The sequence below is a fragment of the Melanaphis sacchari genome, unplaced genomic scaffold (assembly GCF_002803265.2).
Source record: "Melanaphis sacchari strain LSU unplaced genomic scaffold, SCAv2.0 Contig40_pilon_pilon, whole genome shotgun sequence".
NCBI lineage: Eukaryota > Metazoa > Arthropoda > Insecta > Hemiptera > Aphididae > Melanaphis > Melanaphis sacchari.
Genome location: NW_020271264.1, coordinates 850,081 through 876,451, shown reverse-complemented (window position 1 = coordinate 876,451; position 26,371 = coordinate 850,081). Strand labels below are relative to the sequence as shown.

General features: G+C 26.7%; 1 protein-coding gene across 6 annotated transcripts; it reads left to right on the top strand.

The window, feature by feature from the left end:
* The first annotated feature begins 446 nt into the window (after positions 1 to 446).
* On the top strand, positions 447 to 20,809 carry LOC112597395. Of its 6 annotated transcripts, none has more exons than XR_003114835.1 (6): positions 462 to 626; positions 2,532 to 2,611; positions 5,848 to 5,928; positions 14,324 to 14,638; positions 16,691 to 16,904; positions 20,676 to 20,809. XR_003114835.1 is itself a non-coding variant. In XM_025343433.1 (6 exons), the coding sequence occupies exons 1-6, from the start codon at positions 608 to 610 to the stop codon at positions 20,684 to 20,686; spliced, it is 687 nt and encodes a 228-aa protein (XP_025199218.1). In that variant the 5' UTR covers positions 464 to 607; the 3' UTR covers positions 20,687 to 20,809. The 6 variants fall into 6 exon arrangements, 3 of the variants coding, with proteins under 3 accessions (XP_025199220.1, XP_025199218.1, XP_025199219.1); XR_003114833.1 differs by lacking the exon at positions 5,848 to 5,928 and adding an exon at positions 4,666 to 4,809 and having other exon boundaries at positions 464 to 626; XR_003114834.1 differs by lacking the exons at positions 5,848 to 5,928; positions 20,676 to 20,809 and adding exons at positions 4,666 to 4,809; positions 19,369 to 20,089 and having other exon boundaries at positions 464 to 626.
* Positions 20,810 to 26,371: the final 5,562 nt, after the last annotated feature.

Below are 26,371 nucleotides of genomic sequence, written 5' to 3'. Positions count from 1 at the left end.
ATTTGTAACACAGTTGAACACTCAAACATGTCATATTTTGACAAAAAAAAGCGATCAAAAATTAAATATGTAACACAATAAACTGTGGATTTTACCAAAACATTTTTCAGCAAGCCTTTAAGATCGTAAAACATATGTGTGGGTTAAGAAGCTAAGTGTTAATCTCTCCTATATTTAAGTTGCATTGATGCATTACGACCGCTAATGCAACGAAGAGTGCATCAGATGATAAATCGCCTAAAAAGAACCCAAGAATAATAAAATATTATCTATCTGTGTACTGTGTAAAATTTTAGATGTGCACGCATAAAATAATATTGGGTAAGTATAAGGCGACTACTTATCGATTTTGTTTAGGCGGCGCAACGGCGGCACAACGGCGGCGACGGAGGCGGCGCGCGCTCGAGTAACCAAGGTCACGAGTGAACACCCGCCAGTGGCCCCGGATATTTAACTACAAGTCTGTTATATTTGGACGGACATTACCGAGCGTACCGTCGTCGCAACTACACGCGGACTACATAAAAAACGAATCGTCAATAATCCGTATCGTAATATATTATTATCATAAATTGTATTCGCGCGGCTAACCAAATTCACATTCAAAATGTTTAACTTAGGAGGAGGTGAGTGTACATATTTCACGTTTTTTTAACATTTTCTCACCATAACAATCTTATTTGTTTATACGTGATTGATATATATTTTATAACATACTATTTCATACACGCTTCGACCGAAAATCACGGAATTTGTTCGAAGCAGTACTTAGGAAATAATAACGTTTTTATAATGATTTTACATCGATTTACCTTACAGTGAACGATGAAAAAATGTTGATAAATATAATATACGTGTCACGCGACGATAGTATTATGTCGCATCATATTATTATTATAAACGCATCTTCTGTATCGCGTCTCTTCGTGCAGCCGTCGTGCGAATCATCACGATCTCGTCGAAAACCGGACAAACCGAACGCTACGGTGTACTATAATATTATTACTGCGATTTTATTATAATTTTTTACGTAGATATATTCGAGACCAACCTAACAAAAAATATTACATTGCAATTTGTAATTACCAATAATGCGTACCTCGATCGTAACTCGAAACTCCAAATATTGGGAATATGTTGCCTTTTAACCGAAAAAATGAGTTCTTTTAAAGATATCAATTATCAATTAACAGAATAAACAGTTCGCTACATAGTCGGTTATACTTGTATATACACTATATTTTTTCTAACATAATCCATATGCGTAAACCCACATGGATGCGTGTATTTTTTTAAATAAAATAATATTAAACCAGAAGATTGTAAAAGAAAATAAGGATAAATAATTGGCTTCGTAATAGAAACGTATATTAATATTCAAATTTGACGTCATTTAGTTGTTAGTCGTATAAATAGACGGGACGTATACATCTATATAAATGCATATAATATTGTATACAATAATATATAATATGTGCACGTACGAAATAATCGTATTATAATAGCGCTTCTAGTAATTATATACAACGGCTTAAGTGTATATATACATTTATTGTAGGAGTAGGCTCTTTGAATTATATTTCATGCCTAATGTACATCTTAATGTACACGGCCTTGCTGTTAGCACCGTTGATGTAGTTAATGCTTTGACAGGAAATTAACTTTTTATACTATAATATTTGTGTCCTCGCAATCGACACGAATTTGTATGATTGCATTTTACAAGCATTTGTGGAAAAATAATATTAAATTCGATTTAAACTATACAATGGTCTAAATTCTTAACTGATGAAGCTGGCGTTCGTCGATAAAACGATTAATGTTTTTTTTCGATGAATCCGATATAATGAATTTATTAAAACAGGTTTTTCACGTTGAATATACATTTTTATAATATTGTATAATAGTATAAAATAGACAAATGCAGCTGAAATAGATGATTATTACAGTCATTCTTTATATTTTTTTATGTTTATATAAACTGTAAACGCGCTTCACACAGTAACAAATTTAATACTGTTAAAAAAAAACTCCGTGGACTTCATTAAAAGAAAAACGACGAATAATGTTATACAATTGAAGAATACTTAATCCTACACATGCTTAAGGAAGTTCAACACCTAATAACAGTGCTTGGATAAGACGGATCGTTTTATGTGGGTGTCTTTGGACCAATGGATAGTTTTAAATTATCTTTTAAAACCTCAAAAGTAGTAATTATTTATGCATTAAAGTTGAACAGGACTCTGGTATCTACCTATTGGTAACAAAACATTGTTTAAAACGTATAATTCATCTTTGTTTTAGTTAGTTATTGTGATGAAGTAAAATATAAAATGTTTTGTAAAATATAATATTCATTTAGGTAATATAATATAGTTCAGAATGTTGTCTAGGTATCTGATTTCGAAACTTTACTTAATTGCGAAACACGGCTATTTACAAACAATCCACGTTTGACGTTTTATTATAATTAATATACTCATCAAACAATTGAATCTATCAAATTAATTGATATTTTTCTTTTATAGCTATGAAAAATATTACAGCAAAGGCCGAAGAATTAGTAGATGAAAAGAAGCATGCTGCAACTTCACTTCTTGAAAAACAAGTATGTTAATATTATAATGATTAACTAGCAATACCATTTCATAAAATAATCATGATATATTTGGTCAATACAGTGGATTTTCTCATTTTTATGAATAGTTTGGTTTTCACACATTTTAATCATTATAAGAAAGTAATATATATTATTAAGAAATTGATTTTTTTTTAAAATCATTAATCAAAATTTTCCAGATAAAAAAAATTATTGATGATAATTAATTTTTTTTTCATTATATGCATAAACGATATTAAAAAATAATAATATCTGCATTAGCAACAAGTAATTAAGTACTTAGGTATTTATTATTTGCAGTTATTTCAGTTGTGTATAAATACTCGACTAAAATTTATATTTTATTTGTATCAAACAGTATTATAAACATCATATTACCTATAATAATTGTTTGCTTTTAGATAATAGAATTCAGCTTATGAATTAAATCTGTACATTATTTTCAAAAAATATTTGTTAAATCAAAACTAATTCCAATTTATTTCTACTTAATTTTTGAAAATAAACATTTAAAATGTTCTATTGAAATTCACAACTAGGAATATAATTTATTTATCACAAAAACACTATATTTGAGAAATACAGAATAAATTGTAATTTTGACCTTGTGAACGACAAGGTTCGAATGATGTGACATTAATCTTAGTTAAAAAAAATAAAAATGAATAAATTATATATTAAAAAACAGACTAGTCAATATGTTATAAGACATCCTATCCAAAATATATGTTGAATTTGCATAACAACTTTTATTAAATCATAAACTTCATACAAACCTTATATTTTCATGGGGTAATTTCCAGTATTACGGGCACACAGATTCTACTCCCGTCAAAATAATATTAGTAATCAATACATCTATGAATGTAAAAAATCATCCTCCTATCTATATGTTTTTAAACTCTAACATTAAATCATCTAATAATTTATTTTAATGAATAATTTTTAATTATACGGTTTACAATTTTTAATTGTGAATATTGTTAAAATTTATCACTATGAGTCTATTAGATTAATTTTTCAGTGATTTATAAATCATAAAATCTTATACAAAATAATGGAATTTATAAATATTTTACAAATTGTATAAATCAAATAGATGTAATAAAAAAAAATATACATATAATTGAGCAATAGCTTAAAATTTCAAATTTTAATATACATTTTACAAAATTTGTTAGTATTTTATTACAAATGAAAAATTGTTATTGTGAATCTAGTTAAATTTTAAGCTTGAGATATTATTTTTGATTATTACCTCCTTTCGTCTAAATATTTCTGTAATATGTATGTAACTTAAAATAAGTAAATGAATTACGTTGATGTGATAATCAATTACATATATATCTATCATATAAAAAATGAGTAGTCCACTTCATATTTAAATTGAAATTTTTGCTTCCCCACTAACTAGTCATTAAAAATGTATAAATTGAATCTATTATTAAAGATAATATATAATAATATTATACTATAAAAGAATAAAATCTTTCTCTGGGATTTTTGATGACATAGTTGTAAGTTCAAAAATAGTTGTTTTGTATACACACTTAGAAAAAAACATATTGTTTATTTAGATACCTTAATTGACTTTAATAGAAATTCATAGTATATCAAATATCAACAGAACATAGTAAATCTCTACATATAAATAAATATAATGTTATCTTAGAATATTTTGTTGAAATTCATGTAATTTAATATTAGCATGAAATATTCAATAATGGAAACATCATTCATTTGTGAAATAGATAAAAACAATCAATTATATCATGGTGGCTTTTGACATAACAATATATTTCAATAAAATTTGATGAATATTATTATATTAGATTTGATTTGATACATAATCATTTTTAATAAACTATATGAAATATATGATTAAATAATTATTAAAATAATAAATTCATTATTATTTTATTGTATCATTATACTATATAATATTGTTTTTTACAAAAAAAAAAAAAAAAAAATAGTATGACGAAGTGATATAAAGTATACACATAAATCATACACACTTGCGTTGACTATGAAATCCTTAGGTCAAAGAAACCGGTGAGTTTTTGTCTCACACACTCAACGAAGCAGAAGGCAAAGCTGTGAACGCCGCAGAAGAGGCGAAAAAGGCAGCTGTGGATGGTTTTGACCAGGAGGTCGAAAAACTTGCTGATAGTGCCTTACAGGAGGTATTAGATGGAGCTTTACGATATATTGCTAGCTGAACCTAAAAAGCTTATGTCGGAAACAACTTTTTTATTTCATTTGGAGCTTATAAACGCAACATCTATATTTATTTTGCATATTATTTTGATTATTATGCACGATTATTTTAATTTCATCTTTTTATACATTAGTAAACTTGAATCGTGTCGTATGGCTTTTTCTGTAATTATTATACATTTTTTGTAGAATTCTAAACACGATATTGGTGGTGGTGGTTTATTAGGTGGAATTAAAAATTCAATTGGTCATGTTGCTAATAAAATAGAGGTCAGTATAATGTAAAATAACATTTAATGCAAGTGTATACGAGTTTTTACGAAGAGATCGGACAAATATGTTTTAAAAGTCAAAACCATTTAAGTACAATTTAAATAATTTTTTTTATTGCAGGTAGAAATTTTTTATTATTATTTTACTACATGAAAAAAATATTACTGACAATTTATTGTTAAGGTTTGATTAGTGATTATTATTATATTATAATATTATATTGGTAATATTTAACATTTTATTATTAATTTGTTTTCAAGTGTATTTATGGATATTAGTTAGTCTTTAGAAAACTATAATGATAAATATCTTAGTTTTGTTAGTAAAAAATCTTATTTTAATATTGTTTATTATTATAATATTGTAGGTTAACCGGTATAAATTTATTTATTGTTTAAATAAATAAACTTTATATGCTATAGAAAACAAAAACGTAAACTCTAGCTTGTACTTATTTATTATTTTATGAAGAATGTGTTTCATTTAATTTTTTTTTATTGATATTATTTAAATTTTTTATCAAGTGCATTTACAATTATTGTATATTTGTATATTATTATTATCTATTTTGTTACGTTCTTTACTACTTATTATCTATTGTGTTTTTAGAATAATTATTTTATGATTTAATTGCAAACGAAACTTCGAAATTATTAAATACAAACTACATACTAAATATTACTACACAATATTATATTACGTATATAACTTTACATTGTATAATGTTATAGTCTGGTGGTAGTCATGCGGGCCTTGATTTGGGTTCGCTGATCGGAAATACGGTCAAAAATGCCATAGCAACTCCAAAATCTGTAAGAAATCGTTTAGTGTTCTGTGTTTAAATTTTAAATGGATTGTTAACATGTTTGTCGGTTTCTCAAAGTATAAAACTCGCATATAACAATAATACAATAATCTATACTTATATAATATATAGCCAAGTTCAATGTTTTAATTTTAACTTTACTTGTGTGCACGTGTGTTTGAATTCGTGTAATATTTTAGAATAAAGTCGAAAATTCAGTTGTCGGTAAGGTAGCGCATTCGGTAGGGAATAAAGCTAACGAAGTGACTAGTAAAGCTCACGAAGCCGCCGGTGGTATACTCGGTGCAGTGATGGATGTCGGCGGTAAGGTACAGGGAGTCGCCAATATGATGCAAAGCACTACTATCGGAATGGTGAGTACGGCGCAAGGGATGGTTGGCACACTAGGTGTTGTAGCCGGAGGAATGTTCAGCGTAGTGGGTAGTATGTCCAGCGGTATAAATGGCATATTTAACGGAAGTCTCGCTGCATCAAAGATGGCCATATTGTTAGCCACTAAAATTTTACCTTTGGCCACTAAGGTCTTACCTCTAGCCACTACCGTTCTCAGACAGACGTCAAAAGTCACAGGATTGATACTCGGCAAAGTGGTTCCCAAGGTATGAGTCAACGACTAACCTTCCCTTCCACCAAAACACACCCTCTCACAAAAACAATGAATATTATTTTGAAAAAAAATATGGTCCGAAGAATCAGAGTCAAAATAAAAAGATATTGGATTGTGATTTTTATTTACAAGTACCTATCAGATATTTTGAAATAAAGTGGCTCCATTATATTATAAAATAATCAATTTCGATGACTTAAACTTTTAACTTGATTCTAACAGGTTAGGTTTGATTTCCCTCGTCAGGGTCAAGTCAAATATTAGGTCATAATGAAGTTTATTTTGTATCTGTCAGAGTTCCAATATGAATTATGATTTTTATTTTATTTTACAATGTACTAACTGAAATTTTTCAAGACAATTTGAATAAACTTATTGTATAATAATTATATAATGTTCATCACTATTATTGTACAGTTTTTCTTTTAAATATATCAATGTTACATAATATCATAATTAATTTAAACCTGTACAAACAATATTCGTAACAGTAAAACATGGCCATATTTTTTTTAAGTAAGTTCAAACAACTATGATATTAGAATAAAAAAAATCATATTTGTTTCTAATAAATCGTCAAAAATTTAAAAAACACCAGTTATTCTTTAACACATAGAATTTCAGTTTAGTCCTGAATACAGATGAACTAATATTTTATGTGAAACTACCCAAATTCTGACTGTGAAATGAGTAGTTGAAATTCTTTGGACCTATATCTATATAATATTTGTACAGGAAAGTCATAAAATAAATAGTTGCTATAATATATATGTGTGAAAGATTACGACACTTAAATTAAAAGATATCGAAATTATTGAGAATTAAAGATCAAATGGAGGTATAAACTGTATATATTAATATTGTAAAAAACGTACGTGGAATATAGATGGAAATGTGAGTAAGTATAGAGAATTGTTCTGCAGAAACAACACATAGGTACATTAACACGCATTAACACACCATTATCCCCGAATAACATGCACTTTGCTTTAAAGCTTGTTTGTTTAAATGTTTGTTATTTTTTTAGTTGGTTGATCGGGCCTCTAACTGTGTAATACAATAAGCACATTAAAATGGTACGGATTTGAAATCAATAATGGTTGAATCTATAATATGTAACTGAACTGCCAGGAACGATATATTTTATTGTATTTATTTTCTGTATAATCTCTAAAATATAATATCGTACTCTTAAAAAATAAAAATAAAACATTGTCCTATGACCTATAATATTATAGAAACGAGCTTATTATTATAATGTTTTGACGTCTTGTACCCACAAATTTTAAAGCCCAAACCTAAAAAGGTGCTATAAATGTGTGACATGATTTTGTTTGTTGTTTTTTTTTTCATATTACCTACTATATATTGTTGTTTATACTTAAATAAATATACGTTTTATATAAATCAGTAATAACAGTTTTAACTGTCTACAAACAGATTGCATATATCATCATTATCTCGTTACAAATAAAATTATATTCCTCGAAAATTCATTAGTCAAATAAAATAACGAAAGTCGGGATATTTATAAATAATGATATATTATAACAATTTTATTGATTTCAAAATCTTATCAAAGTTTATTTGATTTATTTGTTAATAAATTTTCTTCGACAGGCTGTTAAAAATAAAGCATCCGAAATGTAGATAATCATTATTATAATACAGTTAATTAATAGCCTTATTATTTCATTACTAATAATGTTATGTGAACATTAACTATCAAAGGTGTCGCGTCGGTAGTTTGCTAAAAACTAAAAATTTTGATACCAAATAAATTTTAACATTGAAATAAATAAAGGATAACCAGAATAATATTAAATATCAAACATGATGCAATATAAAAAAGAGTTAAGATATGATTGTCAAAAAAAAAAAAAAAAACTATTGATAATAATATAGATCATATTTTACAGAGTGCTTTACCAAGCATGATTACCTTCGTCTTATCCTTTAGTAAAGCATTACTCAAATTCTAATTGTTATAATTTTTTAGTGTACATATAAAGTCCAGATTTTCAAGAATGTAGATTTTTATACCATTTAAGCAATGACAATAAAAACTTAATAACGCGAAATTATGGTATTTTTGTACTTTTTTTTCTTAAAACTTTTAAGATCCAGAATTTTAATAAAAAATATAAGGGAAGTGAACATATCTGTAGATCACATCTTTTTAATTATAATATATATTATAAAATAATAAATTAAACCATTATCAAGACACCATAGTTAATTAATATAAAACTATTTAGAATACTTATTGTATTACCGCTCAAATTTGAACACAATAATACTGCACCAAAGCTACTATTTTTCTGTTATTTAATTTAAACGCTTTTTTATTTGGAGCATCAAATGCATTAAATGCAAACAGCTATAAAGAATACATTTTGATTGATATGAAAAAAAAAAACAGGGCACAAATATTTCGAGAAACTAAAATAGTACGTCTGTTGGTACTTACACCAATACACCATAGAAAGTTTATATGAAATTCAATAAAATAACTGTAGTAAGTAGCTTCTGGTTAATCTTATGTCTTGATGAATAATAATAATAAAAAAAATTGATAGTTTAAAAAAATAATTTCCAAGACGTCATAGGCGTGCAAGTATAAAAATATCCTGCGTTTCTTGTTCTTAATAATCGCGTGGAATTTTATATTCGAACAATACGGTCGTGGCGTATGATCGATGCACGGAATGTGGGTTAGACGTACGAACTAATGCTATATCATTACAGTGTTTTATTTTTTCCATACATTATTTCCCGAGTTTCCAAGGCTATTATAATCGGCGATTCGTTCATTTAAATGACCACTGAATCGCGTGATGGAGTGAATTAATTTTATATTGTTTAAACTGGAATTCGGTCATTTATTATCGATGAAGTGTAGTTTCTATTATTTACTGTCTAGTGAAACGAATACCGACAAATAACAACATATCATGAATATAATATTTAAATAAATATGTGTGACGACTGATAATATAAATATTTCATAATTTTTATATTGCTTTCGATGGAGTGTTTTCTTTAACGTACCTAATAAAATCGTGGATATTCATATCACATATAATGAAATTGTTCTCTTCAGTCAAATTATATAATATGTGCTTATTTAGATTATCTATTATCTAAATGAATCCATTAATGTGTATCAGTTTTTGAACTTTCAAATTAATTAATGTATAGGTACTATAGGTATTAGTGATTTATAAATAGTATTTAAATATCAGAGTTAATATTTTTTACACATTTAAATACTTAATATGTTAAAAAAATACCTACCTAGCACATAGTATGATTTTAATATTAATAATAAATTATAGCCAATAAAATACAAAAGGTATCTATTTAAAAAAAAAAAACAGTAACCAAATGTCAAATATAAATTATATATCTTTGGCAAAATAGTATCAATCAATATTGTGTTCATATGTAAGCCATAGTTATTAATTTGGTATTATAGAAAAAAAACCCTCTTAAAAGGTAGTCATTGAAATTAAATTTACAATAACCATCCATCGAACTATATTATCTCTTTAATCGAATATTAATGAGATATTTAATGTCAGATTATACTAATATCATTAATAGATATTAAATGGTTTTACAATTAATGATTGATAAAGTATTCAAACACTAATTAATGAATTTATTTCATAAAGAATATTTAAACATGTATTGCTAGACTTTAATTATTTTTTATTAGTTGTTTAATTTCAAATATCTAAAGACCTTTTGACCTTTATTTAAAACTGAAGGAGACCTTTTAATCGTTTATATCACTTTTTATTAAATATCAATAATATGCTTATAAAGCTTAAATTATATTAAATTATTTAAAAAATTAAAAATTTATATATAATTTATATTAAAAACATAATTGTTACAAATTATAGATTTATGCATTATTATTGTTGCACGCTTTTATAATATAATGCTGCATGCAAACGGTAATAGGCAATTTACTGAGTGTTATTATAATTTAGTTTAATGATATTGTAAAAATAATAAAAAACGATACTCAAACTGCACCAACTGTATACACATAGGATAACTTTTACTTATTTATGTATTATATTATGGTAATAAAATATTACTCGATTATTTCAATTTTATGCTCGAATTGTGTCAAAAGTAAAAATATAATTATTATTTTGTTTTATTTGTTTTTGATGACATAATACAATAAAGAATATCGTATTGACTTATAAAATCACACAATAGTTATTGTGTATGGCGCAAGGCTACTATTGGAATAATTATCTATTTTTAAACAGCTTTTCTTCATTCTGTAAAATAATGGTAATAATAACAATAAATAATAATGTGTATTGATGTACTATATCATATGAAATAATCAAGAGTATATATTTTATTATTTATACCGTGTCCCATGTTAAATACATCGAATATGTCTGTAGATACTTGCAAATCAAATATAGGTACGCACCTACGTTCGAGTCGTTTTAAAAACAGGTACCGGTAATAGAATAGTACATTGTAGATCCAAACGTAATAGGAAATAAATAAATCATAGTAATATAGAAATAAGACGGAATAAAAGTTCTAAGATGTGTAAACGTATAATTCTAATACTACTGTCGCGTACCTACGTTTATGGCGTGCCTATGTGTATGCCTCCTACGAATCTTTACAAGCGTATGTGAAGTGTCATATTATTATGCGTTATTATGTATTTTAATATAGTGAGGGGTCAAAAGGGCCACCATCACCCACTAATTTTGTTTCTTCCTATAATATGGACGTATGGACATACATAAATTACTATAATACATTATAATCCATTTAACATAAAATATTTATTATTTTATAAAACACTTAGATTTTTGAAAATATTTTTTTTATCTAACTTGAAGTTGTTTTAAGACAAAATTTTTGGAAAATATGATAGTTTTTACTATTTTTTTATCGCAGTCATTTTTTAACTTTTACTGTTTTGAATGATAACATACATTTTAAATTTTATATTTTGAAGCAGAATATTAATCGGAGTATTTTGAACTATAAAAATTAAAAATTGGACAAGTGGTTTATATTTTTTTTTTTTTGGAAAATGGAAAGTCATAAATTATTGAAAGTACAATATACATTTTTTCACATTTTTCTCATGTACAAGAAAAATATATTTATATAATAGAAAAATAAGCAATATGATTTCAATAAAAAACACAAATATGTGAACGAAAACGCGTATTTAAATTTTCAAAATGTGTATACGTTATCGGTTGTTATCACCTATGACATCAAACAATTAATTCCATTCATTTCCAATAATTTGGCTATTTTTCTTAATAATGCCAAACGCATTGTACTGCAACTATTATTATCGGATTCGTCATATTTACGTTTCAGAGTCAGACCAAATACCGTTTGCATATTTTTGCTATTTTTTGGACATTACCCAAATTTATTTGGTGTTTTTAATCTTTAAAAATGTACTTTTTTAATGCTTTAACTTCTGAACATAGAGTATTAAGTATTCAACATTTAAATGAGTAGGAGTAGGAATCCAATATTTTAAAGGATATTGTTTTACCCTACTCTACTCTGCTCATAAAAGATTTAAATATTTATAAATCATACACTACTCTTCCAAAATCGATTTTTATACATCGAGAATATATGTTTTCAATCAATTTTCAAAAATAATAACGATAAAACACACTTAAAAATATATGTTTTTCTAGAAAAACTTTGTTTTTAATCATTTAAAGAAAAAACATTTTAAATAATACTTTTACTAATAAATGTAGTCTTACGTTAAATGGATCTCTCAGTATAATAATAATTGATATGCCATATAGATATTAGTCATGACCTTGTAGAAAACATAGTTTTATATTTAGTGTTGAGATAATTTGTTATGTCTTCCTCTCCTCACAATAACTTATGTATTCATTTTAGGTATATAACATGTACCTACTTATAAGTAGTGAAAAATCCTAATTGCGCTGCTGCCGCGGGAGTCTCCGTATGCATATAGTATTATATTTAGCACGTCATGCATCGTGATTATTAAACAACTATCACATAGGTACAATTAACTTAGTAATTTTTTTGAAACAAATTGAATTTAATTTGTCAAAGGCACCCACGAGTTGGTGTTTTCCTATTATATAATGTACTAAGAAACGCGTTGTCATACCATATATTTTGTAGCATGGCGTTAAAATGAATCGACCATCTAATCTCCCTGGCACTCTAATGTGGATAGAAGTATAAAATATTTTAGTATGTTATGTCACCTAACATACCCTACGACGGACGGCCAATAGCGAATCGCGATATATATTTTTGTGTTTTATGTGATTCGTATTAAAAAGAATGTATAGCGGTCTTATTCGATGTATTTAATATTATGTTCACGTATTTATATATATATATATTATGCTAATCAAAAATATCAGCGATACCACGTACAGTATGATATGATCGCAATTGTACCGCAATTATTTAGATGTTTTTCCCACTAGTGCTTTTCACCACCACCTGAAAAGCCACAGCCCAGCTACACACACATCCGGCATTTTCCTCAGTATCAGTTGATAACTATCAACCACCTCCGTTCACTTAAGAAACTTATTCCATCATTAAATAATGGAACGCATTTGCGTTTTTATATTTTTACACTCTTTATCCGTGACCTGTTTAATATATATATTATAAATAACCACCAAGGTTTTTCGTACAAAACTAGTCGACTTAAATTTTCCAATCGAGTGATCCGAATGCAATTATAACAACGAAAAAATGTTGTACGATATATTTTTAACCTTTTCACCATTTAAACCCATCACTAACGCAGGCGTGGTTTGTTAGCGCGATGACATTATTATATTATATTTTAAAACAAAACCGTTCGCCCAGAGCGGGGAAACGACTTTGATATATTATTATTGAGCTGAAAATTCTCTTAACATGGCAGAAACATTTCGGATTTCCCAAAAAAATCCTTTGAAGGTTGTCACATGTACTAGTTGGTCGAACTGATCCAATGAAAATGCTTTGAATTAATTTTATCCTGCAATATTTGTACAGATTCCAAATCGTACAGATGTGCACACATTTCGAAAGTATAATATTGCGGTTAATTGTGCAAAAATAATTTTTAATGTACTAAATTTTTTATTAAAGTATTACCTAATTTATATTTAACTATAAAGTAAAAACTCATATCCTCAAAAGAATTAATATCCTACAACACAAACTGTTAAAATATACTTAGAAATATATGCGATAACAACACAACCAACTAAAAATTAAAACATCCTTCTTAAAAAAATTTAAGTTCTAATTTTGAATTATTTCAAAGATAAAATGAATTTCAGATTCGATTGAAACATTTCGGTTTTGTTTCGCTTCGAACTAACATAGTGTGACAACCTCTGTTACGGTTATCTGAAAATTGTGAAAGCGGTTTTGTTTTTTATGTCACACAACGGTGGTCGATCAGAATGACAACGGTGGTTAAAGTTAGTGCAGTTCGCGATGTCGTCGTGCAGCTCCTCGCCCCGTCCACATTAACTTGTAATAGTGAAACCTCTGATACCTTACACTTTCGATTGCTTTTATGTTGTCCGCTATAACCCATTATAAAGAATATGTTTCACTGTTCATGTTTTAATATACTAATAATTACCTGCTTGCGCCTATTTATGAGTTATAATAAACGAGCGTTGTGCGTATATTAAACACTTTGCCGGGGCTTCCGAAATATAAAATTTTGGACCTATATTAGGAAACACCCGCCGCACCAGCGACCGTCCCCGCTGCTGTCACCCCGGAACAGCAGTCAACCGTCAACCAAGTGGCGTCCGAAGCTAAGACACTGGTAGACAAGACGACTGCCGAACTGAAACCGGCCCTGGATCAAGCGGTGCACGACAAGATCAACCCGTTGGCGCAGGACCTGGCCAAGAAGCTGCAACCGATCACAGGCGACGTGTCCGCGCACATCAACACGGCGCTGGCCGAGGGTGTCAAGCAGCTGAACCCAATCGTCGACGACGTGTCCGCGAAGGCCAAAGGATTTGTTGACGATACTGCCAAACAGGTACGGTTTGCCTGCCCGTCCGTCGACGACCGCTGACGATATCTATAGAATATCGCGGTTCGATATTACATGATAATAACGATATAACCCTTGAATTATTTGTTCCATAATCCCCCCTCCACCCCAATCTCTTTGGGTTAGGTCACCGAGATCTTAATCGCACATTATCATATGACATGTCCTATAATATTTAAATATTATAAATACGTATGTCAGAACGCGCGTATTCGCCGTTATTATATAATATTATATTGTATATAACAACAGGTAGGTGTGTCTTGTGGGTATATAACGTAAGAAAAACAGACGCAAACGTTTTATGGTCGTTGCTGTTATACGATATTATGTATTATTTTATACGTAATATGTATGCGGCCTATTCACATTTATCGTTGATATTATATTTTATATCATTAAATGGCTCTAAATAAAGACGAGGTGAGACTATTTTATGCATAAATATTGTATTAGTATATGGTTTTCTGATTTTATGACGTAGTGTAGTATATATATCACATGCGAATGCAATAACGATATTTCGGTAATTTTATTTTTTCATATCTTTTTTTTTTTTTATTTATATATTTCCATCACACGCCACACCCGGTTGTTTTAGTAGTTATATTGTCATGCAGCTTTGTATAGACGCGTATGCATATATACACATATTATGATTTATACTCTTATAAATATATATATAATTATAATATATAATATGTATATGGATGTATTACATTATATAGTTGAATGTTTCTCAACCCCTCCGAGACAGTTTATATATGTTTGACTTTTTACACAGCCACAAATTACAGTTGAATTCGATTAATGCCTTGTATGGGTATACGTATACAGTTTGTTTGTGACATCGAAATTCAATTAAACTTACTCGCCAAGTATTTTGAAACAATATTTTTGTTTACAATTCACGTTTCGACGTTAATAGTTTTACGAAAAAAAGTAATTAATAAATAAATAATAGCTATCGAAAGAGTCTTACTGTTTCAGGGTTGAGAAACGCTAAATATATATTGTACGTATACAGAGTGCTACTATTGAAAAGACTGACTACATGTAATTAACTAACTGTAGGTTTATATGGGATATATTTGCATTCCATATGTAACAAGAGTTAGTATTAATTATATATTTGTCAGCTATTTCTGTTACACTCTGTATATACCAGTTGGTTAATTTATCAAAAAACACTCTCCATTTCCAAAAAATATTAACGATTTTGAAAAAAATCGATATATTTACTATTTTTCAAGCTTTTATAGTATTTTTTGTGCTATGAAAACATTCATTTTTAATTTCTTGTTTCAAAGCAAAATATTTTTCCGAGTACACACATTCGATACATAACGATTTTTGACACGTAATTTATGTGTTATAACTAATAAATATTTAACTATAAGTACTCATCTGAAATTAAGCTTTAAATATTAAATATTTTGCTCTAGAACACGAAATTAAAAATGTGTGTTACAATTTAAAACGTAAAACAATTACATCTATACGGCATTTTAATTACAAAATATAATTATTTTCAAAAATTTTGGCTTTGTATGATATATAATCATGCAAAAAAATATTTCAAAGGATTAATAAGTGTTTTGAGTTAAATATAATTCACCCACCCGTAGTCATTCATTAAATTATCATTTATCATGTCACGAACCACCTGAACCACACCAGCAGTGTAAATTAAAGGTGATCTTTCGATCACAAAAACATCAACTCGATATCACTCAATCCATAAACCAACCTGACAGACTTAGATGGGGAAGTCCATCTTACAAGTTTCGTACAACCGTTGGGTCGGGTTGAGAGATATCGAGTGGATTCTGCAAACGACCCGCAGTACACACTACTATAATATAAACTTACTATATTACCGACGGTCGTTTCTCAAAAACGTGCGTATGCGGTTAATTTATATATGTTATACGTATTTAGTACTGTGTACTTACGGTGGTTCTACTGTTCAAGACATTATATATAATTATTAATCGTGCGTTTTGTTTTTGTTCGCGTCCTTTCGCATATTCGCAGGTGAGCACTGTGGTGGACGACAAGCTTAAGGAGGCCGATCAGTTGATCAGCGAGAAGCGTGAAGCTCTCGGGGAACCGGCCAAGAGCATTATGTCCAAGGCCAAGGGATTGTTCGGCTGTAAGTTAGGTTGCTGTACTATCATGTAGGAAAAAAATTCTCACACAAAACTCGTGTACGCACAGCCTATATACACACTGTCGATGTATATTGCCAGTAAGAATAATCTTTATCGGTTGAACGTTTGTTTATTTTATTTTTATTGATTTTTGATTTTTCACATATAATCGGAACGATTGCGGATAACGCGTATATAAAACGCATGTCATGCGTGGATTTTGTATGGTGGCAGTCTATAGTAGTATTGTAATGTATGTAACACAATCACATTTTTAATCGCGTCCAAAAAGTATTTATTTGTATGAGCATACAATAACAGTAACAACAATACGTAAGCATATTGCAGTGTTAGTGTTACAATAGTTTGTTGTTTTATAATAAATAACATAAAAAAATCAAAACAGTTTTCGCCGTCTTCAACAATTTTCGTTGTTTTAAACGAGACCCATATGAATTTTTTTCTTCTGCACTGTACATTATGACCTAAAACAATGCTGGTACAAATTTGCAATAATATGTGTACAATTAGGCAATATTATGGTAAGCTTAGATTAAAATATACGTTTCGATATAAATCAATAATACCATATGTTTTAAAGACGATGACCTAATTCAACATTAATACTGAACTATAGGTATAAGTACTCGTACCTAATAATTTTAGATTAAGTTGTGTGCTGTAACCAGAACTATAAACTCAAATATTTATCGTACCTATTAATAAATTGCAACGTGAATTCCAAAAAATCGTGAGATACAAATTTGATCTTTTATACGCATTACCATCTCAAAAATAGTGTTTATTTTTAAATTTTTTTTTTTTTTATGTTCGGAAAAACAGTTTAAAATTTAGCGCTCCAAATCAATATATAATCATAGATTTTGTAATAAAATATAACATAATGTTTAAATATAAATTATTTCAAAAATATTTTTTTTTTTACAGAGCACATTATCTATTTATTCTGTTTCATCTAATTATAATGATTATTGTTGTAGATTTAAATATTCCATTTTATTATTAACTGTTCAATTTTGTGCTGTAATTTTCACAATACTTATGAATTTATTTTATTAGGTTTATTCTGGAGAATTTCAAATATCTTGAAATTTTATTCTAAATTTTTTTGTTTTTAAGTACATATGCGAACGTAAAACTCATGGTTAGTGCATTAAATACACAGCCTAGATAAAACCATTATTGAATAGTTGTTTTACTAAATCCCATGAAGTTTTAATTTATAGAATGTATTATGTGAACTGTTTAACATAAAAAAAAAAATCAGTTTGAGGAATCATTCAGTTTTTATCAAACCATTCTCCACTAACCACAATTATATAATATAATTACACAAATAGTATTTATACTCATAAAAAAAAAAATATCAATTAAAAATAATAAATAATAGTTGAAGACATACAACTTCCTAATATATATATATATATATATATATATATACACTTAATATGCTAAATATTGTTCATAAAAAATATATTGTACGCGTTTGATGGTGTCTTATTATTAATTATCTGCTGGAGTTAATAAAGAAAATAAATCATCATGTTTTCACATAATATTAGGTACTTACTTAATTAATTAATTAAATCATATTTTTTTATACTAATTTATCTTGGTTAACACACTAATACATAATTTTTTAATATATTTAATACTTATATACATTAACATTATTTAAGCACATAACAGTACAAAGAGTTACAAGATGATTTTTTTATAAAATGTAAACACTAAACTTATTTTTTCGAAAAGTTTTAGTACATTTAGAAATATTTTTGTCACATAATTTAAAATTATTTCTAACTAATTGAAAAAATAATTTTTTCTATTTTTTATAGTTATCATTTTTATGTTTTTATTTTTATTTTACTTATTTGAACAGCATAATGCAATAGTATATTTCAAAAAAATATTCTGAAACTATAAGTACATAAAAAAATCGAAGATTTTTTCTAGTTTAGTAAGAAGTTTGCAAGTTCAAAGTTTAAAGTACTCAAAGATTTGATCAAAATTTGTTGGACTAACATTTTACAGGGATACCACCCTATGATACTCCACTTTGTTCAACATTTTAAACATTTATAACCAACTATAAATATGCGTTAAAAATTCGTCAAAAAGTTTTCCACTCCGGAATATGAAATTAAAAATTTACTACACTGCTATTCAAATTAGTAAAAAAAAATGTAAAAAAATCATAATGATGACTAATAGTAAAAAATATATTGTTTAAAAAAAAATGAATTTAAATTATGTAACAAAATTTTTCAAAAATAAATTAATTTCAATTAAAACTTATTAAAATCACTTTGCATACTTTTTTCACCTTTTTAACACTTTATAATACACATCGATTGTACATAACAATATAATACTTAATTAATCGTAATATCATTGTTTATTAACACGTTTGTGTAATTCCAGTAAAGTTTAAATAACATATTATATTGTTAATGGACATGTCATAATACCTAACTACCTCTATACGCTAATTTAACCATCTGATCTTTGGTTTTTTTGTTTTTTTTTTTCTGTTTTCAGGAATCAATCAACTACTAATCACTACGTATTATAATGGGAGTAGCGAGTTGGCTATAAAACTGCTATAGTGTACCTATACTAACTGCTAAACCATTTTCATTTTACTCGTTTTTCATGATACCTACATAATATTTCACATCTATTACTTATGATATAAAGAAGCATTGCTTTAAGTAGCACATACACATAATATAATAATTATAATTTTTTCCTTAACTTTATGTTTATTGGAAATTGTAGTCATTTTAAAGTGTACTCTTGATTTTCAATATTTATTTTTTTTATATATACACGTGATTTATTTTATATCATTATTATTATTATAAACATTTTACTATTAATCTATTTTTGTTTTTATACATCATTATACATGTATATTTATGCCTCCAGTTGTTCATCGTGTAATCTACATTCTTATAACAATTTAAATAATCAATACCGTATTTTACAATTACCTACTGTTCTCGCAGATAAATGACGGTAAAAATGTTCCATAACATAAAAAATATTGTAATAATTCATTATATAATATTGTAATGTATTCAATTAACGGTCGAGCACACTGATAATAAACGATATGATTATAATTTATAATCATATGGTCATGATCATAATCGTCCACAAACATTTTATTTTTTATTGTTATGATATTTTTGTTTACTTGAAATCATTATTTGGTATAATATACGATTAACACGCTTGCTAATTTTCTAAATGAAAACATATGTCGTTGGTTTTTTTATATTATCGTCGGCAACCGACGATATTGGATACCTGTAAACTGTTATTGATGGTGGCGTATTTATACAAGGAAGGGTATATAGGATTCCATTCACTTCGAAGGGGTTTATAATATTTCTTTATATTTTCTTAGATACATAATTCTCAATAAAATGTCTACTTTTTTAAATTTCAATATATATTTTATTGGTACATAATATGAGCGATTTCGCTCAGATATCGAGTGATATTTATGCAATTACTTAAACTTATAGAATCATTAATTATTTTTAAGTGTTTTATGGGCTCTTAAAAGATTATTACTATTATAATTATATTCCCTTTGAACAAAACAAAAAATTAATCATAAATACGCCACTCTGGTAATTACTATCTATTAAAATTTAAAACAGTGAGTGCCCTAGAGTACGTGCGCATGTCGAATTGCGGTGGTAATTATATTACAGTAGTTAGACGTTTTTTAGCGGTATTTTGCATCGTACTATGCGACTGATATGCTACTGATATGGCGTCTTATACTTTGTTTTTAATTTAAATTTGTTTTTTTTGTTTTTTTTTTTTTTTAGTTAAAAAATGAACACACTGGGAATCCACGATCGATAGACGTTCACAAATAGATCGGGATCATTATTATTATTATACATACTTTAAGTATCAATTTCTTTAAAACATATATTAATTTTATATTATAATATATATTAGTTACCTACCTATATACATAATTATACTTATAATAATATTAAAACTTTTTGTTTATTTGTACTATCTATCTAGTATTTAATATCATAATGCGTTTATTTTTAAAAACAAAACAAATTGAACGCTACGCAATTGTAATTATTTTTGAAAGAAAAAAAAATTAATAAATTATATTATGGTATAACAACAACATAGTATACAATTCATTTAAGTAGGTATAGTTTGATGGCCATATAGTGTGGTGCATATTTAATAATATAGTCATATACATATAAATATATTTATTAATTTATTGTATTGTTATAAGTAGATAAAGTTTTAACATTTTTTAATATCCCATTCTTATGAATTTAATATTTATGATAACAATTATTTGAAATCAAATTTTAAACTGTAGTCGTTCCTAGACTTATGCAGTATAATCTGAAATAATAAAATATAATAATAAGTTTTTGTTCACACGACCAAATAAAATACATCATATTCAAAAAAAAAAATAAATAAATATATCTATTAAAATGACTATAAAATATGCTATTAGTGATGTATCAAATATTTATCATATATTATTTAGGGATAGTTTTTGTAGACATATAAATTTAAATTATTAAACAATTTAACTGATGTGGAATATTTTATAGGCTATTTGTTTAGTTAATTTAGGTCATATATAATATCAAAAACCTATGATCTTTTAATCAAACGAAGATATGTTAAATTGACAGCATAGGGGCGATCATTAGCACATAATTTAGTAGTTTTACATTAATCATTATATCAATTACATCATTTTTACAAAGTAGAACATAAAGATTAGTAATCGAATTTCGAGTAGGTAGGTCATGTTGTAAGGACGTTAATCTTCTACATAATATGGTGCGAAATTAGTTTTTATTTCAGAATTAAAATTTAGCACACCCATTATATAGTGATCCACTCGAAATTTAATACATATCAGTATGGTACTTACTTCCTTACCTTTTTTTTTTACTATGTATATTAAAAATAATTATATTTACCGTGTTCAATATGGTATGTGATTTTAAGTTACGACATAAAAATTAATATAAAAGTTACACACTATTATTGTTATTTTAAAAGTAGTCATTCATTATAATTATCTTTTTGTACATGTAAAAGGAATCTACGTAAAAAAATTTCCAATAATAATGATTTAAACAAATCAGTGTAAAACAATTTCTTATATAATGAAATTACACATTTTTTTTTAATTTCGTACAGTACCTAAGCACTACCAATATTTTATTGAATACACTGTGTATTATTCTAGGATCAGATACCAGTTAATTGATAACTATAAAACAGTGCATTGTGTAATATCATAGTGATATTAAGATTATGTTCAATTTTATTAATTACAATTTTTTATCCTAGTATTCTTTTAAGTTGATTCTAAAATTGTGTTCAATGCAACTTGAATACATTTTTCTTTTTAAAAACAATAATCAAAATAATCAAAATCCTAGTACTCTACGAGAAATCAAGGTGTGATCGTTTTTCCTGTTAAGTCATTTTTGACGGTTGAAACCAATTGATTTTATTTTTTCATACTATTATTATTGTGCATCACTAACATGACTAGTAACATGAAATCACTCTGATTCATTTCTTGATAAAAAAGCGGTTCTGATTCTACTTTTTTCTTTTTAACATTTAAAGTATACAAAACAAACATTATTTAGGTGAATAATAAAATAATTAAGTTGAGTATTGACTGACAAAATTTATTTTAAAATTCTAATACACAATTGAATGTTTAAAATAGGCATGTACACATTTATTATTATCATACATAATTTTATACCTATTATATTACATCCATGCACTATTACAGCGTTTGGACGATTATAAAATAACTAAGCTAATAAAGAGTTATAGAATTACTCTATATTACTGTATAATAAAAGAAGGTATTTAATGTTAATAATCATTTTAATAAATAAAATATTACTATGCTGAAATAAAAAAAATTAATAATAATTACATTATTTGCATGTAACTAATAGCAACCCGCGTGTTATTCAATCATTCAATTAATCTATTTGGGTTGTAAACCATTTAAGAAAATGGAGCAAACATGTAAATCTGAAGAATCGGATCCAATCAAGGCAATCATAGAAACAAATTAAAATGAAATAGTTGCTCAAAAATTGTGCATGAAATCACAAAACATAAAGGAAACGAATTGAAAAAGACATTGAAAGAACAACATAAGTTATTTCTTGCGAACCAAGTACGAATCATCAGTTTGGTTGACACATTCCGTTTTCCTAAATTGCTTGTAGCATTTGCGATTACAAATTTTAATACAGTCTTTACACTTATAAAACTATTAATTAAAATTAATTTGAAATCACACATAAAAGTTATAATAATTATTGTTATTATATAAATTGAATTTATGAAAAAAATATTTGAACTATTATGTATTATTATATTAATTTTATGTAAGTTTCCACTATCAAATTATTATACGTTTTATTGTTAATAGTTATTTTACGTTGTAAACGTGTATTTAACAATATTATGATAACATTTTATGTTTATATTTTTTATTTATTCGTGATACAAAATATAGTTTTACGACTAAACATGCTTTTTGAGGTTAAATATGTATTGAAAATGTAAACAAAAATAAATTCTAAATATTTTATGCATAACATATTAAGATTCATAAAATGAGAATTATTATGGATTTTTTTTTTTTAATTCATTAAAGAAAAAATCATAAAAAACCGTGTACAGAATTTTCAAACTTTAAGTATATGCATATTAAAATTGTATGAATTTATTACAAAATAATTCACAGTATTTTATCATTTTTAACGAATTTTTGTTAAAATTCCTGCTTTAAACGCTCATAAAAATTACGCTAAATTTACCCTCAATGTTTTTTTAATATCAGTATTTAAAAACTTATAAGGAATCTTGTCTCAAAACATGTAGGTACCTATTTCAGTTTCGAAACACATTATTATCACACGGCGTTATGGGTATGCAATAAAGGTACGGTGATGTCATAAATTCATTTTTCCAAATTTCCATGATAACCACAATTTATTACTAGTAATAGGCAACAATATCGACAATACTTTTTACCCGTTCAAATATTTAGCATATATTTAGTAGCAAGACCAAACCTGAATAGTGAACGCCACTCTACTGCACTAGAAATCCGTTATCCATATTCGCACGTTTTCCCAGCATCCCGTGAACATAAAAAGATTCAATTTTCAAACTTTTTTATTTTACCAATAATTAAAACATGATTAGCAATATTTTGTACGTGCACAAAGGTGTCCTTACATCACCATCATTTTATTTGAAAACTTTTAATTCATTTTTAAAATAATTTGCAAATCAATAAATTTTTTTTTTTGGTAAAATTTAAGTTAGTCTAATCGTTAAAATAGTCCAATCGAATTAATAAATATACAAATTTTTAATTCAATTTCTTATATTATAATTTATTTATTTTTCATTATACTGTAGTCTTTTATTTCTATATTATAAAAAACAATTAGTAATTAGTTTGCAAAATATTACTATATTTTTTGAATCGATCAAATAATGGCAGCTAGGAGAAATAAATTGTAACATCAACAACAGAGGTTATTAGTTTAAGATTTTAAATCATACAATGCATAATAAATAGTTGGTTAGGTATACAAAGTTAACTATCACAGATAGCATTTTAGGTAAGGCTCAAAAGGGCAGTTGTCTCCCAGAAAAAATATTGAGAGGGTAATCTTATCATTTTGCCCCCTCCTAAGTTGAATAATATTTAAACTATTTTTATAAAATATGTTGAAATTACTTTGTACAATTATTAAAGAAAATTATTCCCCATGTTAAGTCAGATCAATATTATCAATATTACCATAATTTAATATAAATTTTATAAAATATAAGAGTGTAGGAGTGTGAAATGTTATCTGTTCTTATTCAGATAGTAAGTAAGTAAAAATGTAGGTGGAATGTATTAGATAAGTTAAATATAAGAAGATTTTTAAATGGATCAGTAAATTTTGATTTTATATACTCAATAAGATCAGAGGTGGTCTCGCACATAATCTACATATATTTATACATACAGTAGACGCCGCTTATAAGACTCACGGATATAAGGTTCAGTCGCTTATTAGACTCAAAATCGTCTGGAACAGTCTGGTATGTATGTATGTCTGGATGTATCCAAATACATTTAAAACTCAACACTTCGGTTATAAGGCTCAAATTTCGTAAAATAAATAGTAGAAAATAAACTTTTTTGGTTATAATTTAGAAATAAATTGGTTTTGAAAAATGAAATAATATTCGTGTTGATTATTTCTAGTTTCTGTTGGTACCTTATAACGTAAAATAATTTTTATCGCAGATAAAAGTTCACATTTATCGCAACGATAATTATAACGATTATAATTTTAGTTTTTTTTATCGGGATTATTAAATTTATTCAATAATAAAGTATGTAATATGTAATATGTGTTAATGTATTAAAATCAAAGCAAAATATGTAGTAAAATAAAATTTATAAACACGTAATTAATTTTTTTTTTCCACTTCGCCTATAAGATTCATTCGGTTATAAGACTCACTTTATGCTGGTCCCAAAGTGAATCTTATAAGCGGCGTCTACTGTATATATATATTATTAATAAAATGTAAGATGATTTTTTGTTAAATTATATCTGAAGTTCTATTGGACCGATTTTCATGATTTTTTTTTTAAATGAAAATGCTCGGACTGCAGAAATATTTAGTTTTCCGTGTATTTGTGTAGTGACGCGCATTGTTTGTCGTTCCTGAACGTCCTGAACACACACATATTTACAACCCTTAATACTTCTACAATAATTGTAGACTGTCTATCTACAGTACTGTTGCGTCGTCCGGTTGTCGCCGCACACAATCATGACACATACGTCACGCAAACCTTATTAAAGAAATTTAGTACGTTATTTATACGAATTTGTACGAAATAACCCAAAATTTGTATGACCAAAGGGCCTAAGTTACATCAAAAACTAATCGGAGATCGGATTGACGTTACACCAGCCCCCCCCCCACCCAACATAAACACTTGAGAGTTTATATAATTCCCAAAAATATTTTACAAAGAGCTTGTATAAATCCCAATTTTTTTCCAAAGAGCTCATATAAATCCCAATTTTATTTTATTTTCCAAAGATTTTATAAAAATCTCATTTTTATTTTCCAAAGATTTTATATAAATCCAAATTTATTTTTTCATGGAGGTTGTATAAATCCCATTTTTTATTTTCCAAAGAGCTTATATAAATCAATTTTATTTTTTGTTTCAAAGAGGTTATATAAATTTCATTTTTTCCTAGAGAGCTTATATAAATCCCAATTTTATTTTCCAAAGAGCTTATATAAATCCCAATTTTTTTTTCAAAGAGGTTATATAAATACCAATTTTATTTTTTATTTCCAAAGAGCTTATATAAATCCCAATTTTTTTTTCAAAGAGGTTATATAAATCCCAATTTTATTTTATTTTCCAAAGAACTTAAATAAA

Coding starts and splice junctions, on each gene's coding strand:
- LOC112597395 (XM_025343433.1), top strand. Junction 2,612..4,665: donor CTTCACTTCTTGAAAAACAA/GTATGTTAATAT, acceptor TGAAATCCTTAG/GTCAAAGAAACCGGTGAGTT. Junction 14,639..16,690: donor TTGACGATACTGCCAAACAG/GTACGGTTTGCC, acceptor GCATATTCGCAG/GTGAGCACTGTGGTGGACGA.